Source organism: Blennius ocellaris (genome assembly GCF_963422515.1).
Source record: "Blennius ocellaris genome assembly, chromosome: 2".
Classification (NCBI taxonomy): Eukaryota; Metazoa; Chordata; class Actinopteri; order Blenniiformes; family Blenniidae; genus Blennius; species Blennius ocellaris.
The window spans coordinates 4573815-4588537 of record NC_137651.1 but is presented as its reverse complement, the minus strand read 5'-3'; the positions used below and the strand labels follow the sequence as shown (position 1 = coordinate 4588537).

At 40.8% G+C, this 14723-nt stretch overlaps 2 protein-coding genes across 3 annotated transcripts; one reads left to right on the top strand and one right to left on the bottom strand.

Annotated features, from left to right (window-relative positions):
• Positions 1–1749: 1749 nt before the first annotated feature.
• exosc5 (exosome component 5) lies at positions 1750–5955 on the top strand. Of its 2 annotated transcripts, XM_080502916.1 has the most exons (7): positions 1750–1853; positions 2400–2513; positions 3132–3253; positions 3342–3482; positions 4969–5058; positions 5144–5190; positions 5817–5931. In XM_080502916.1, the coding sequence occupies exons 1-6, from the start codon at positions 1757–1759 to the stop codon at positions 5156–5158; spliced, it is 579 nt and encodes a 192-aa protein (XP_080359042.1). In that variant the 5' UTR covers positions 1750–1756; the 3' UTR covers positions 5159–5190; positions 5817–5931. The 2 variants fall into 2 exon arrangements, with proteins under 2 accessions (XP_080359042.1, XP_080359041.1); XM_080502915.1 differs by lacking the exon at positions 5144–5190 and having other exon boundaries at positions 5817–5955.
• Positions 5956–8824: 2869 nt separating this feature from the next.
• Positions 8825–13701, bottom strand: tmem91 (transmembrane protein 91; the record flags this gene model as incomplete). Its single annotated transcript, XM_080514452.1, has 3 exons — positions 8825–8980; positions 10291–10437; positions 13258–13701. 3 exons carry the CDS (start codon positions 13699–13701, stop codon positions 8825–8827), a joined length of 747 nt encoding a protein of 248 aa, XP_080370578.1.
• Between the last annotated feature and the right edge of the window lie 1022 nt (positions 13702–14723).

Genomic DNA, 14723 nt, shown 5'->3' with positions numbered 1-14723 from the left:
AGCTTGTCTGTGCAACATTTTTCCTCATTGTTCTAAAACAAGGCGGAAAGGAAATTGACATGGACCAGTGACAAAGAAACCTTTCATTCATTTCATTTATGTGTCAAAGTACACAAAAATGTTACAGCTGCATTATTACAACACAATGACCGTAAACTGCAAAATCCAGACGACTTTTTTTTTTCAAAAGTCACTTTATTTCAAATATTTGGCGGATTTTTAATGGACCTAGGTGGTTTGTAGTTTTTAATTTCTATCCTGAACAGTTTGGATGGTAATTTAGATGATTTAGATTTTTCTATGAATTTGTCTACTCTGCTCTAAAATATTTGAAAATTGTAGCAGTAAAGCAACATATCTGTAGTTTGTTAATTCTATCCTCAGTTTTACTGTACCACAATATTTCATATATGATAACCCAAGCAGTGAAGTGGAAAACTGCGTGTTCAGATTTGTGTGTCTGAAATTGAATCAGATTTACAATACAGTCGAGGTCAAAACATTTGTACAGAAGCTCATCCATCCATCCATCTTCTCCATCTTCTGCTTAATCCTGTGCAAGGTCACAGGGCACTGGACTCAATCTCAGCTTACTATGGATTGGAGTATGAGAGATTGCAAGTCTATCACAAAAAAAGGTCATATTTATTAGATTCTTATCTCGTCCACTGATGGAATATTGTAATTGTATTTAAAAGAGGCACTTTCTGACACACCATGATCAGACTGATGGATTCTGGAGCGCTAATGCAGGGGACACCAAAAGCTTTCTGCAAAAATAAACTAAACCAAGACCAAAATGTACCATCTATCGTCACAAGGATACATCAAGATCTGTTTACTAAATGTGAAAACAATCGTATATCTATCCTTTCATGTACATTTCTTTTTTCAATTCATGATCAGTAGATCTTGGTTAAAAGGTGAAGGGAGGTACACCTTGGATAGGTCTTTCACACCAAAGGATAAAGTTAAATCACAATTTAACCCGCAATTCAAGGTTTTGGATGCTTTTCACACAATGGGTGAATTTGTAAACTCTCCAGAGGTAAACTCCAAACTGGTCTCAAACTGGACTAAAGTTGAGTGGTTCTTAAAATGCAATCAGACTGTCATTAACGTTTGAAGAAAAAAGATACCGTCATACATAAAGTCATACAAAGGCTCAAAGAACACATTTTATAGTTTGTCATATTGCTGCAAGAGGCCTCTTTGGAGTCCAGTCTGCACCGTACCTTATGTTGTAAAAAATGACCGTTTGCCATTCAAAAGGTGACTTTTGCCTCTCTTTTTTGTATTAAGTGTCACATTCATGTTTTCTGTCACCTCCTCACACTGTCCTTTTGTGGTAACAGTATAACAAATCTTAAATGTCTATTTCTTAATTGCTATATAAATTCAGGTTGATAAAATACATATGCGTGTACTAGACAACAAGTGACTTGTTCTAAAAGCAGAGAATATCACATTAAGTTTTGTCTGAAAAAAACAACTCGTAATGCAACATAGTACAATGATGAACTTTTTTGACACTAAATTGCTGAAATTAGTCTGAATTTCACATTCTTGTCATCTATCCAGCCTCTATACCACTCTGTACAACAAAAGGTTGTGATGCATTGTTCCTAATTACAGTAAAAAACCGACAATCACTTTGCTTTTGAAAATTCGGTTTACTTGTGATGTCATCAATATGAGACATGACAACACGTGACGCAATCGGTCGGCGACATCCAGCGCCCGTGGAAACATCGTGATGGAGGTCTGCGACCCATCTACCGTATCTCTGAGAGAGTTTGGCTGTGAACAGAACTTATTATCCAGACCTGATGGTTCCGCGTCCTTTGTGCAAGGTACGATTACACAAAATACAACCTCTGGTGCGTCACCGGTGGCTTTTTTTTATTGCAATAATTACTATGAAGCTGAGCTTTAGTGAGACCCCAGCTCGTCGGGAAGTGCAGGTACTGTATTCTACTTTATCCCAGCGTGTCATTTACCAGACATCGAGGCTGCAAGAGGATTCTGAAATGTGCAGACATCTTTTTAATGAAGATTGGTGTGTTTAAATGGCTGTTACAACACCATAACTCACACGCCTTTTGCAACCGTTTGTGTTTACAGTCGAATTAAGTATCTTTAGAGGCTCTTTCAAGGTAATCGTTATGAAATAAAGTTACAAAACATCCGGTGCATAATGTCTCTGTTTGCACCTGCTTAGTGAGAGCTTAGGGAGTGAACATAAATCCATCTGTCCATGGGTGGACTGTGAGAAAAGTGTTAAAAGTATCCCTTCCAGCAGATATACTATTTTACATTCTAGATCTTTATTTTTTCCTTTTCTGTTTTGTTCCTCTGGTTGACATATATTTCTTTTGTTTTGTTTTCTGAATAATTAGGAGACACAAGTGTGATGGCTGGAGTGTACGGACCTGCTGAGGTCAAAGTCAGTAAGGAAATCTACGACCGGGCGACACTGGAGGTGTTGATCCAACCTAAAGTGGGACTGCCAAGTAAGCTCTTATCACAGGGAGCTTTCATAATGTGTACCACCTGAGAAACTGTTGAAATCTCTAAGTACCACCATTATGTAAAGTGACATGTTTACACCGATATGAGGGTTATTTATTTATCCGCGACTCATGGCTCAACCAGTCAAGTTTGCACCTCTAAGTGCATGGATGAGACATTGGCTGATATCGAAACAAAAATGTCTGTTAGATAATTCTTATTTTAGTTATTATTTCCATTTATTTAAATGTGCCCACGTGTGTGTGTGTGTGTGTGTAATTTTGTGCTCTTCTTTGGACCATTTTGTTAATATTTGTTATTTTAAAATGTATTTGATTATAAAGAGTACTGGCATTTCTCTGCGTACCACTGGAAGAGCTCACATTTGGGAATCAATGACCAAAGGAAAGCACTAGATTAATCCAGTCGCATAGTTACGGTATGTGTAAAGGAATCAAAAATTCATGATTTTGAGAAATGAACCAATATACACATGAAGTGCTCTTCATCCTTTAGGTGGCAGGAAGTTAACATTGTTGTTTTCATGTCTATTTTCAAGTCTGTTTTTGCAGAAACCGCTGCTTTACAGTCTGTGCTCTGATTTTTCTTTTTAATTCCAGCTGTGCGAGAGCGATCACAGGAGCAGTGTGTACGAGAGACCTGCGAAGCATCTCTGCTTCTGTCTCTTCACCCTCGATCGTCGCTCACCCTTATCCTCCAGGTGCTGCACAATGACGGCTCCGTATCCTTTATTCCACACCTGGGTCACTGTCGTCTACGTGTTGAAATGTAGCATCTTTAGCAAGTGTTTTTCCTCAGCTACTCGTCAGCTCTTGTCCTGCTTTTTGAATGCCGCCTGCATGGCTCTGATGGACGCAGGGCTTCCTATGAGCTCCCTCTTCTGTGGAGTGACCTGTGCCATCAATGCGGATGGGGAAATCATCACAGACCCCACCGCAGCTCAAGAAAAGGTAAATATGAGAGTCCACAAACAGGAAAAAAAAACCACATGAGTGAAATACATAAAATGAAAAGCTTTGCATAATATTGAAATGTTCATAAACCAGTTCAGACAAGCTAGAACCAATTGCTGTAAAGAGGTAGATCTGCAGATTGTCATCTAATTTCACTTATAATGGCCAAAGCCTGAGTAATTTTGAATTTATATCTGAAATCAATGGTTCTTACACCGTTTGAAATGAGAAAATGTTGAGCTTTCCAAATGCTTTCCAGATGCAAACTCATCTTAACAATGTGCTTTATCTTGAAAGTGTTTAAGTTTTAAGTACAAGAAGTGAATGTATCAGGCTCACGTTCAGACAGGAATATATGAAAGATTATATTTATTTGAAATATCAATATCATGTTTTCAATCTTTTTTTTTTCATTGTAGTTTTTGTGCTACACTGATAAGATAGTTCCATCTTCCTCTTCTGCGGAGACTTTCCAGCGTTCATCACTAGAGGGAGCTTGTGTGCCACAGTCTGAGAATCAGTGACTTCCTACAGTGATTCTCAACTTGTGGGGAAACTCAAAAATGGGTCTTGGATCTTTGCCAGGACACAAAAAAAAAAAAATATATGTATTTTTTCACTCTGCTTAACAGTTAGTGGCGGTAATGCCTTGTAATGTGAGCTGCCAACCACCAATTCACACCATTGAAGAGTTTATGCGATGCAGTTTGATCACGGTGAAGCACAGGTTCCATTTAAAATATGAAGTCAATTTTGTTGAGGATAAAAACGTCTGTGGGTTTTGTTGCAGCACATGGACGAATGGAGCCATAAAAATTTAAGCAAATTATGGAAGTAAATTTTGAAACTCCTTTTCAGGAGTGATTCATGTTTACGTATCACATACACGGTTGAGTCTGTCAAAAAGGTTACATGGATATTAAATTAAATGCTGCTAATTGAGCCAAACATTTCCTTCTACATCCCCTTTTGCAGACATTTTGTCATCTATCATTAAACTTGTTTTATTATTATTTTGATGCTAAAATAGTCTTTTTTTGCCTATATCTTAATGCACACACACACTTATACATCCGTGGTAAATAAAACTATATATTTCCAGGAGCTAGTGTGATCATGTCTTTTGACTCATGATGTTTGAGAGATTACAGGTAATATTCTCTTAGTTTATTTTTCAAATTCAAGTCTTCTTTTTAATGAGATCTACAGATTAGGGGTGTTCTTTAAGAAATGTCAAAAGTCACGTCATTAAAGGTCAAATGAAGATTCCCGGTCACAACACAACTCCTACATATCTGAGTCTAACAGAATAGAATCTTCTGGCTCTCCCTCCTTTTTGCAACGTCAACGTCGTAAATAAAAATGTGTTCTTACTAAACTATTTTCTTAAATTAATACAAATGTTTATTTGAAAGTGTTTTTTGTGTCGGCTGCTTCAAACTCCCTCAATGAGTGTGTGAACGTGTTTCTTCGTTCTCAATAGGAAAGTCGAGCTTTGATGACTTTCGCCATCGACTGCGCCAAACGGGGAGTCTTGATGTCATCGACCAAAGGATCCTTTTCAGTTCATGAGGTCAGTTTATAAAACAGAAAAAAAAAACCTTAGTATTCTGCCTCGTGTGTGGTCATCTGGTCTGGATGTCCTTTCCTTCTACCAGCTGACTTGGAAATGACTTCCTTTGTCATTCCACAGATGAACGATTGGGTATTTATCAGACTTTGCATCATTTTACTTTTCCCCATTTATAACTGTTGCTAAACAAGGGCTCAATTGTTGTTTTGCTTCATTGTTGCCTCTGATTCAGTGGAGGAGGTCATCCTCCAGTCAAACTTACATTCACAAAATAATTGCACTGTTTGCATGAGCCTTACAATGTCTGACTTTGCACAAATATCCTCTTGTAGTCGCTGCGGCACATTTAACTCATTTAAATGCTGCAATGCTGCTTCGTTTTGTCTTGGAATTGTATTATTAAAATCCCTACGCTCTTTATTTACTGTGAGTGACGACGTGTTGGCCAATATCTGGATTAAATTCATCCCCAAGAGATATAACCTGAGTAACAACTGAGCCATTCATGACCAGTGTCTCCATAAAACCTTAGCTGAACCAGCAACATGACAGCCATGATGCACATGAGCATGAGTGGATAAGGTAATATTTCTTATCGAGTGTGGAGGCGTGGTCCAAAGCCAGGCTGGAGTTGCCTCAGTTGCATATTAATAGCCGAACTCTGTCAGACACCACATTTGTCTTGTCTTTATTTTTTTTTCTATTCTGATTGATTAAATTGTGATATATTTATTGTATTTTTTTTCTTCATCCCACAGCTGCAGCAGTGCATCGCTGTCAGCCAAAAAGCATCAGAGAAGATCTTCCAGTTCTACAGGGACTCAGTCAGACGGCGATACTCTAAAAACCTCTGAAGAAAAAGCTGCTCTCCTATTTTCCTACTTTTTTTTTTTTTTTTACACAAACCCACAATGGCTGATGTTGTAATAAAATATTTAACATCTACTTTGAGGAGCCTTTGCTTCAGTGCAAGCCTGCTGTGCTGTGGCTGGTGTGTTTTGTTGTTGAGACGACACTTTGAAACCGTCCGTGAAAAAGAAACCAGATGAATGTCAAACAAGTGCATTTATTGGGAGTCATAGATTCTCTTTCATTTTATTATTTACAAGTAATACAAGGATGTGAACTGAGTATCTCTCCAACCAACAAATTTCATTTGCTGCCGCGTCTCACATCCGTCGACTTGAGTCCACGAATTGTCCACTTCACTGCGTCTCCGACTCGTTAACCGAACGAGCGAGGCAAGTCCTACCAGAGCCTCATGGGTCAGCGATAGATGCTCCATATAAATGACTGACTGTCGTAACTTGGCTGTAAATACAAAGACTTTATTTAGTTCTCTCTCTAACTGTCCAGAGGAGTTTGAAGTTGAAGGTTCAGGATTGTCAGAACAGTACGACGCCGTGTGGACGGTCAGTGCAGCGGTGGTGGCCGACGAGGGTCCGACACAGAGATACCAGTTATAGTGACCATACTGTAGTATTCAGCTCAGTCTTGATACAACACTGGGATTGCAGGGAACAAGGTAGTTCATCTGGGCTACTTTTAAGCCAGCTGTGGAGTCTATAAAAACTATACATCTACATAGAAAATGTTCACTGCGTACGCCCACAGGTTTAATTATCTACTGGAGTGTCCTGTCTTTACGGCTCATTTTAATGGCACATTGAAGCACAAACCAATATGGCTGGAGGGGTTTTCTTTTATCAAAGCTGTTCTTGCAAAAACTCAAACGTTGGACCTGAAGCTTGGAGCCGGTTTGGACGTGACAGACTCACTGTGCAGGGTTCTGTTACCACCAAACCTGTGATGTTACTGACTCATGCACTGTGTGGCTGATGGCTTTTTTTTTCTTTCTTTGCTGTATTTTAACTTCGTTCAAATGTAATGGTGCTTCATTAAAATTTAAGATCTATAAAACCTCAGAAAGATACCAGTTGGTTCAAGCCCTTTTCCCAACGGTTGACGGCCATAAAAAGTCAACAAAACTTGTAATTTAGATTACGACTTTACAAGCATCACGGCTTCCACACATGAAAATATTGCAGTTTTTTTGCAGCTCCCTAACAAGAATGATGACATTTATCTATCTTTACTTGATAGTAAGGGTTGTGACTATTTGTCACTACTGTCCTTGTGGTAAATTACATCATATTCAGTAAGATTTTTAGATAATTTATATTTTTTTATTGGAAAGTTTTGAGTCTCACCACTTCCAGTTGTTTTTTCCCCAAGTCACTTATGAACGCACCATAACTAACATCTCATATTGCTGGACTCGAAAAGTCTTCATCAATACTTTTTTTTTTTTTTTTTAACAATGTTGTTTTCCCTTCATCTCAAGTGTAATGGTGCGTTCATGAAACTGGGAACTGAGAACGTTACCAGTTGGGAGAGTGTATTTTCCCAGTTTTAAGCATTCGGAAAACACAAATTTTCAGATACAATTCAATTGACATTTTGTTCACCTTTTATAGGCCAAAATAAACAATGAAATCAATAATATTGACTTTACCTTTCAAACTAACTGGGTTATAACTTTTTTTGCTTGATACCTACTTTCATTTGATTTCATTATTGCACCTTTTTAAAAAAATTATTATTCCGCAAAAAAAAAAGCAGGTTCAAGAAGAATTTCAGTCCAGTTTCTTTTGGGAGAAAATATCAGACTATATTGGGAGGTTTGGTGTAACAGCTTGGTTGCTTCTATTAATGGAACAGCTCAAAAAAGGATAATCCTCAAGAGTTTCTTCAATATTTTTGGCACTTTTCATAGCAGGTCTGCACTCCTGTCTACGTTCCCATCACCGTATGCTGTGTGTAAATATAGAAGCTTTAAATCCATAACTCGACCCTGCATTTCATTGTTAAACCCTTGAACTCCATATTTTTATTTATTATCTTATATAATGGCACTATATGTATTTATCAAGGTTGTTTTTTCCCCCCCACATGTGTTTAAACAAAGTTACTCAGTCAACTTGGCATGAACAAAGCAGAAAAAAAAGTCTTTTCTGCAGGTAAACATGATGAGTGACGCCGACTGTGGAATCTGGATATGCAGAGTTGTGTTGGTCGATGACAGGGTTTCTTCTTTCTGGCCTGAGATGCAGGCGAGGAGTTGTTGCTTTCTCTGCCTCAGACTTCTCATATGTTTAGAAATATGAAAAGTCTCATAAATATGAGAAGTCCACCCCCGGGAGGGACAGTGCTGGCTCAGGCCCCCCCACAGCGGAGTCCATCGGGATTTATCTGACGCCGTGTCCTCGTGGTGACCTTCTCATAAATCTGCAGACTTCATCGCCACTGTCCTCCACTTGTTCTCCGTCCAGGCAGATGAGGACGTATGTTGCCCTCCTTTTTTTTTTCCATCCACGTCTGCGTGTCTTACCTTTTTATTTATTTTTTTTACTTAAGGAATGCTAACATTTGATGACAACTACAAAACAGACAGTCATGTAAATTAAAAGACACTTACATACGAAATCTTTGACAAAGTGACGCTGTGATTTTCATTCCATGTGTGAAGAACATCACCAATTAGGAGTGAATATGATCGATACACTGGATCTGTTTAGGTTGTTTGTTTTTTTTAACTGTCTGATGGCTGCTCTTTCCAGCAGGTGCAGATGAAATAAATGTTCAGATAAGTCGATGGACGAACACTGTGTTTATCGTACAGGTGAAAAGTCGGCTTGTGTGATGTGACAACATGTGACTAGTCTGTTTATTGTGCAGGAGCTAGAGAGAAAGGGGGGGGTGGGTCTTAGGGCGGTTTTCCAGACAGGTAGGAAATCAGTGCAGCGATGGCGCAAATGTACGTGATGATCCCGAACACGATGGACAGCACAGAGAGCCACAGAGCCTGACGAGACGCGGCGTTCGCCCCTTGGAAATCCCCCTGAGCCGATGCCTTGTTGGTCTGGGGAGAGACAGCGAGATAAGGATTTAGAGGAGGGGAAATAAACAGGAGAGGGGCCATTTGTCATCGTTTGTCACTGTCTCCTCTGGCCTACACTTCCCTCCTCCACTCATTCCAATCACACACTAAGCCCGTATTATATTCCATCTCTGAATCACGACTGCCATTTGTGACTCATTCATCAGTTTCACCTACCCTCCTTCCTCCCCCCCCCTCCCCCTCCAGTCCTTGCCTTTGACTCTGACCCCCGGTTTAGGAAGCACTCAACAATATTGGAAATCCATCACCTTGAGGTTTCTTGTTATGACTCTAATTAAACCTTAACGAAGGCCATTGATCTGATGAAAAGGCCTCCGCAGCTTACTGCCAGTTAGCTTTGCAAACATTTTAATGGGATTTTTTTACCTCCTCTCTGCACTGCTGGAAGGATGCCTGTATTAGAGCAGAGGTCCCTGGCGAATACAGATAGAGGTGTTTCGGGCTTTTTCACACCGTTGGTAATAGAGACAAACGAGAACTCTGTTTCTTTCAGCTTTGTCTTTCAAGAGACTGCCCTCCGTTCACAGTCCACACACCAGAACACATCAATTTGTTTTTTATCCACTGTTTTTGTGAAATACTGACTTGATCTCTGGGTATATTACCCTGAAGGGCTGTAACAGAAGGAAAATCCTGACTAAGTTTGGTCGTGTAATATCAACTTTCCCTTCTGAAAAAACACTTTCACCCTGGTAGTCTGACCTGAGGCAATGAGCACATGTAGTTTGACACCAGCATCACCACTCTGCTGCAGTATCTGAAGCAAAGAAATACTGGCAATTCTATGACAAGCCAACATTATTTTTAAAGTGAGTATTCACAGCACCCTGATACCTGAGCATATTCATCGAAGAAGTTGGAGACCACTTTAGTCAAATAAATAAATAAATAAATAAATAAATATAAACAGCCAACATCACAATGTTATATATTCTCCAGACATGGCAGGAGTATATGAAAAGTACGGTAACCTTTAATAACCTCAACAGGCACAAAAATGACTTTTCACACCAGACTCTTCAGTAGCGTTATTGAGTATGTTGGCTTAAAAGTGACCTAGATATGACTCACACACCCACACATGGCTGGTTTGTGCCCTAACTTTGTTTTAGAAAGTCTTCGTCTGCACAGAACATAAAATGTCGGACCTGTTGTTAATTTGCACTCACGCAGCAGAAAGCAAGAACCAACCCTCAGCTGTGAACTGCAGTGCCAGGTTACATCTCATCTGGTGTGTGTGTGTGTGTGGGTGTGTGGGTGTGTGTGTGTACCTTCTGTGAAAGGTAGAAGGCAGCGATGCCCAGAGGCCAGAAGCAGCAGAGCATGGAGAAAAAGGCCAGACCCAGGTAGTCCTGAGGGATCATCAGAGGGAAGTTGCTCTCACTGTCTGTATCACTAAAGTCATCAATGGAGGAGTCCTGGGATTCAAACAGAGTGCACTTATGTTGAGTCGAGGTCAGAGGAACCAGTGAAATACATAGAGAGGCCTCTTGTAGTGGCGGTGGACTTCATTTTGGTTTCGTTGGGTGAAGTTGACAGATATTTGTCCTTTTGAGTTGTGCTTCCATAACAATTCAGCAGGGAAAAATACAGTTCAATCAAAGCGGTAATATATATAACCTTTCGTGATGTGTTCATGTTCCCTTCACAATCACTGGGAAACTTTGCTGGTGCCTGAGAGATAATGTGACTGAATGGGGTTATCGTGGATGTGTGCAGCCTCTGCTGACCGCGGGCGATTCGTGACTCATGCATCTTTTTGAAACAGCTGGATATCCAGTCTGACTTCCTCTCTCACTACACACCCTGTCATATTACTTCACTTGTTTAATTTTGTGCTTGAAATTCACTTTCAAATGATTCGTCTGCTACAGTCTGCCAGACGCTTCGCACACCGGCTTGTCTTGAGCGGACAAAAATAGAAGGATCAGTTCACAAGGTTGTTTAAATACGTCTGCGAGATTCATTGGGTCTGTTAAAATAAGACTCTGCCGCTTGTTTTGTCATCGTGTTGGACAAAAGGCGAATAAATACAGCACTCATATGCAGTGTCACAAAGAGTTGTGAAAAACAATAATGAGTTTACTGCTTATTAATGACTGAAAATAAACCTTGTTGCTCGAGAAACTATAATTTCATTGGGATGTGCACAGAGATGTATTATTGTAGCATTACCATGATACAGTAGCTGAGCTCTCAGCATGTCGCAGGTTAGACTAATGGCTGAATCACGCATCTTCCTATTCAAGTTACATCAGTTAGAGGGAGGATGATGCTCCTTAATGTAGACGTCAGCAGTGTTGGTTTGGGATTTAGCTGCTCCTCGTCCAGTAAACGGGAGTTTATCGAAATAGTATAGTCAATCATGTATCGAGAAAATAAGAAGAGGCAAGTTCACAATATGTAATGTGAATAAATCTTTGTTGTTGTTTTTTTAAAAGAATAAAAGAAGAGAAAAAAAGATAAAAGAAAAAAGAAGAGAAAAATAGAAAAACACTCCTCAAAGGGTATCTGAACACCAGGTCACCCCCGTCGCCCACTCATGATATCGATCGGCTCTCCACGAACAATTAATCAGTGAAGAATGAGCTTCATAGGGCAAGTCTTTAACCATGTGAAGTGAAATAAAGGAGGAGTTTTGTTCTTCTTTAAGGTCAGCGCAAGGTTTCATTCCATATATATATATATATATATATACACTTCTATGCAAAACGCATAAATACCAGAGACTTCCTATTTTTGATATTTGAACCACATGTATTCTGACTTCCTAAACGTCACGTCACCACTTCAAGAGTTTTATAGGAGCTTTACATTTCACTCCACGGTGGGTTTTGCTCAGTGTTCTATGAAATAGAAGTGGCATCCTCCATCACTGCTGTGGAGCCATTACCTGCTCTGCAGCAGGAGAGCAGCTTTACATAATCTGGATTTTTTGTTTTTTTTCTTGTAACAATAAGCATTGAGTTGCTTCCTGCCCTTCAATATATCACTCTTGTGTCTATTTTAGTTTCCTCTCTGGCTCCTGGATCCTGCAGTGAGAGCAGAAGCTTCACTTTTAATGCAAAAAAAAAAGAAAAACACAAGGTGCTATAAATGAGATGATATGACAGTGCAGGAGAAGAGGCGCGTGACTTCAGTTTTGATCTTTCTGGCAACTTTTTCTTTTTACATTTTTAAAAAGTCCCGGAGAACTTTAAACTCCTGCAAACTGAAACTATAGTTATTGTCAAAGCAACATTTAAATTGATTTCAGCTCGAATGAAGAAACTGAATAAAAGAACACATATGGAAAAGAGAGATATTTCTATTAATAGGTTCATTTTGTGAATGGAATACATAAAGAGACCAGCGTTTTAACATTTCAGTGCTGCTTCGTGGTGTCACACTGTTTATAGGGAGTCGCCACAGAAAGTCTTTGCACCGTGGACTTGAGTAGTTTTTACACTGGACGTCTTTCCTGTTATGCCTTAGAGTTGAATCCAGGTCCCTCAACACTCAGGATCATGATAGTGATTCTAATGTAAATACAGTATTTTTATATACATTTCCCATGAAAACACAGTGTGGCCAACACCAAACACCCAATATTCTGATGATATATATATATATATATATCCTGTTCAACAACTAGCAGGATTTTATGTTTTCTTTTAGTTCCTAATAACTAAAAATATTACATGAAAGAAGTCATCCTGCACCACTGAGATGAGATGGGATGGATGGATGGATGGATGGATGGATGGATGGATGGATGGATGGATGGATGGATGGTTTTCTTTGTCTTAGCAGCACAAACTCACTCGACTTGTCCTCATAGAGGATAAAGGCAAGTGATGGTCCAGTTTGTACAATGTAAGAAGTATAGAGACATTTCTCTTCAAATGTTGGCTGTGAAAGTTAAAAACGTTGAATGCAGATATCTGAAATATTTACTTTGAGCACAGTAGAAATATTTCCCCCAGTAGCCAGTAATTCCAGTCAGACTGTGTGTATTTTTATACCTTTACAAACTATTATTAGATTTAATCTGCTGGATGGAATGAATAAAACACACTTCATTACAACTATTTCTGACATTTAACAGACAGAATTAGGACATATTGTCACTGTATTTATGTCGCATATCTTTCTATTTGAACATAGTCTGATAGTGTGAGATTGTCCATCTGTGTTAAACTGGAAGAACTGTTGTGCGTACTGATGTTGTAAACGCGGTGGCAGTGGGCGTGTCTTACGTCAGAGTCCGGCAGCAGGTCGTCCTCGTCGTCCATGCTGTAGGCGACGCTGTGGAAGTCCTGCGTCTCGGCCAGCAGCTTCCTCTCCAGCGTGGAGCCGGGCCGGATGTCCACAAAGGTGGTCTCCAGGTAGTCTTTGCTGAGCAGCGAGTCCGTGTGGCCCCAGATGGGGGCTGCTGGGTAGTAGGACTCCAGCGTGCGAGGCAAGGAGCAAGGATCTAAGAACTGCTGCTGCTGGAGCTCAGGAGGATGTCCACAGTAGTTGCTCCAAGCCAAGGGAGGGTAGGCACGGTCCTCCTCGCACTTCACCAGGATGCCCTTGAACATGGCCGGGGCCTGACCGGTCAGCGGGCCCGGCGCCGGCCGTGGGCCCGGCACTGACGCCCGACCGTTGTTGGGGTTTTCTCCCAGAAGAGGGTGCTCTAGCTCATCTAGACTCTCCATCCCTCGCTTTAAATACCAACAGCACAAGAGGCCACCGCATCAACGAGCAAAGGTAACTGGCCGGCAGAGTGTCTCCCTGAAGAGTCTCTGACGACGGAAAGCAAGTGAGATACAGTGCTGGGTCTTTCTATTGTTGCTGTCGTTGTGTTTAAGGGATGTTGCTCTGAAGTTGTGCTGAATGATTCAGGATTTTCCTTTCCTCACATGTCATGAGTGATGTCTTCAGAGCTTTATGATTCAGACTTTGTCCCTTGTCTTCAAACTTCACATGGTTGGGAATGTGGGCATTCACAAATCTACAATTGTCGGCTACTTTTGCTCTCAAGCGGATATCAAGTTTTGATGATGAACCGAACTTGAGGAAGCCCCACGACTTCTAAGTAAATTCCCTTCAGGGTTTCAATGGAAAAGTCTCAGGTGATGAATGCAGTTTTAATCTCAGCACAGTGATTTGGTAGAAGTCAATCTTCCCCTTCAGACCACAAGAAGGAGAAGAAGCAGTCACGACATGCAGCCTCTGCAGGAAAAAGTGCACTTCTTCCACAGACAGGCCGGCGGCCCGGGGTCCTTCAGATGACTGGACTGACACGTGGCAGGGCGTTTTGCAGCTCGAGCACACACGACCGGCGGCGGCAGTCAAACCAGCGACGCGATGAACGGATTGGGGCCGTATTTGAGGGCAGTTAATCTGTAAAAGCAATGAGGCTCCAGAAATAGAATCCTACGTTGCGCGTCCGCCGGTCAGCAGGCCTGCCAGCATGTCTGCTCCACTGTCGTTGCTGCGGGAAGCGACGATGAAGAAATCAAAGTCCTCTGATGTTGATTAATGGCTGCGAGTTTGTGACTCGGCGCTGCAGCACTCCGGTGGGGTCAGTGTACTTTTAATGCACTTCCTCCACTTTTTTTTCCGCCCCAGAAGGATGTCGGGCAGGGCAAGAAGAGGATCCAGGCGACTCTCTATCCAGGTGACCTCCGAGGTCGGTGGAGTCTGTTAAGAAAAGAACAAGGTCACACGAAAATGT

What these genes read in the sequence shown, in the direction of transcription:
- exosc5 (XM_080502915.1), top strand. Translation starts at nt 1,757, where the DNA reads ATGGAGGTCTGCGACCCATCTACCGTATCTCTGAGAGAGTTTGGCTGT. An exon ending in ACCTAAAGTGGGACTGCCAA is followed by an intron (nt 2,514 to 3,131) that starts GTAAGCTCTTAT and finishes TTTTAATTCCAG; the next exon opens with CTGTGCGAGAGCGATCACAG. An exon ending in CCACCGCAGCTCAAGAAAAG is followed by an intron (nt 3,483 to 4,968) that starts GTAAATATGAGA and finishes CGTTCTCAATAG; the next exon opens with GAAAGTCGAGCTTTGATGAC.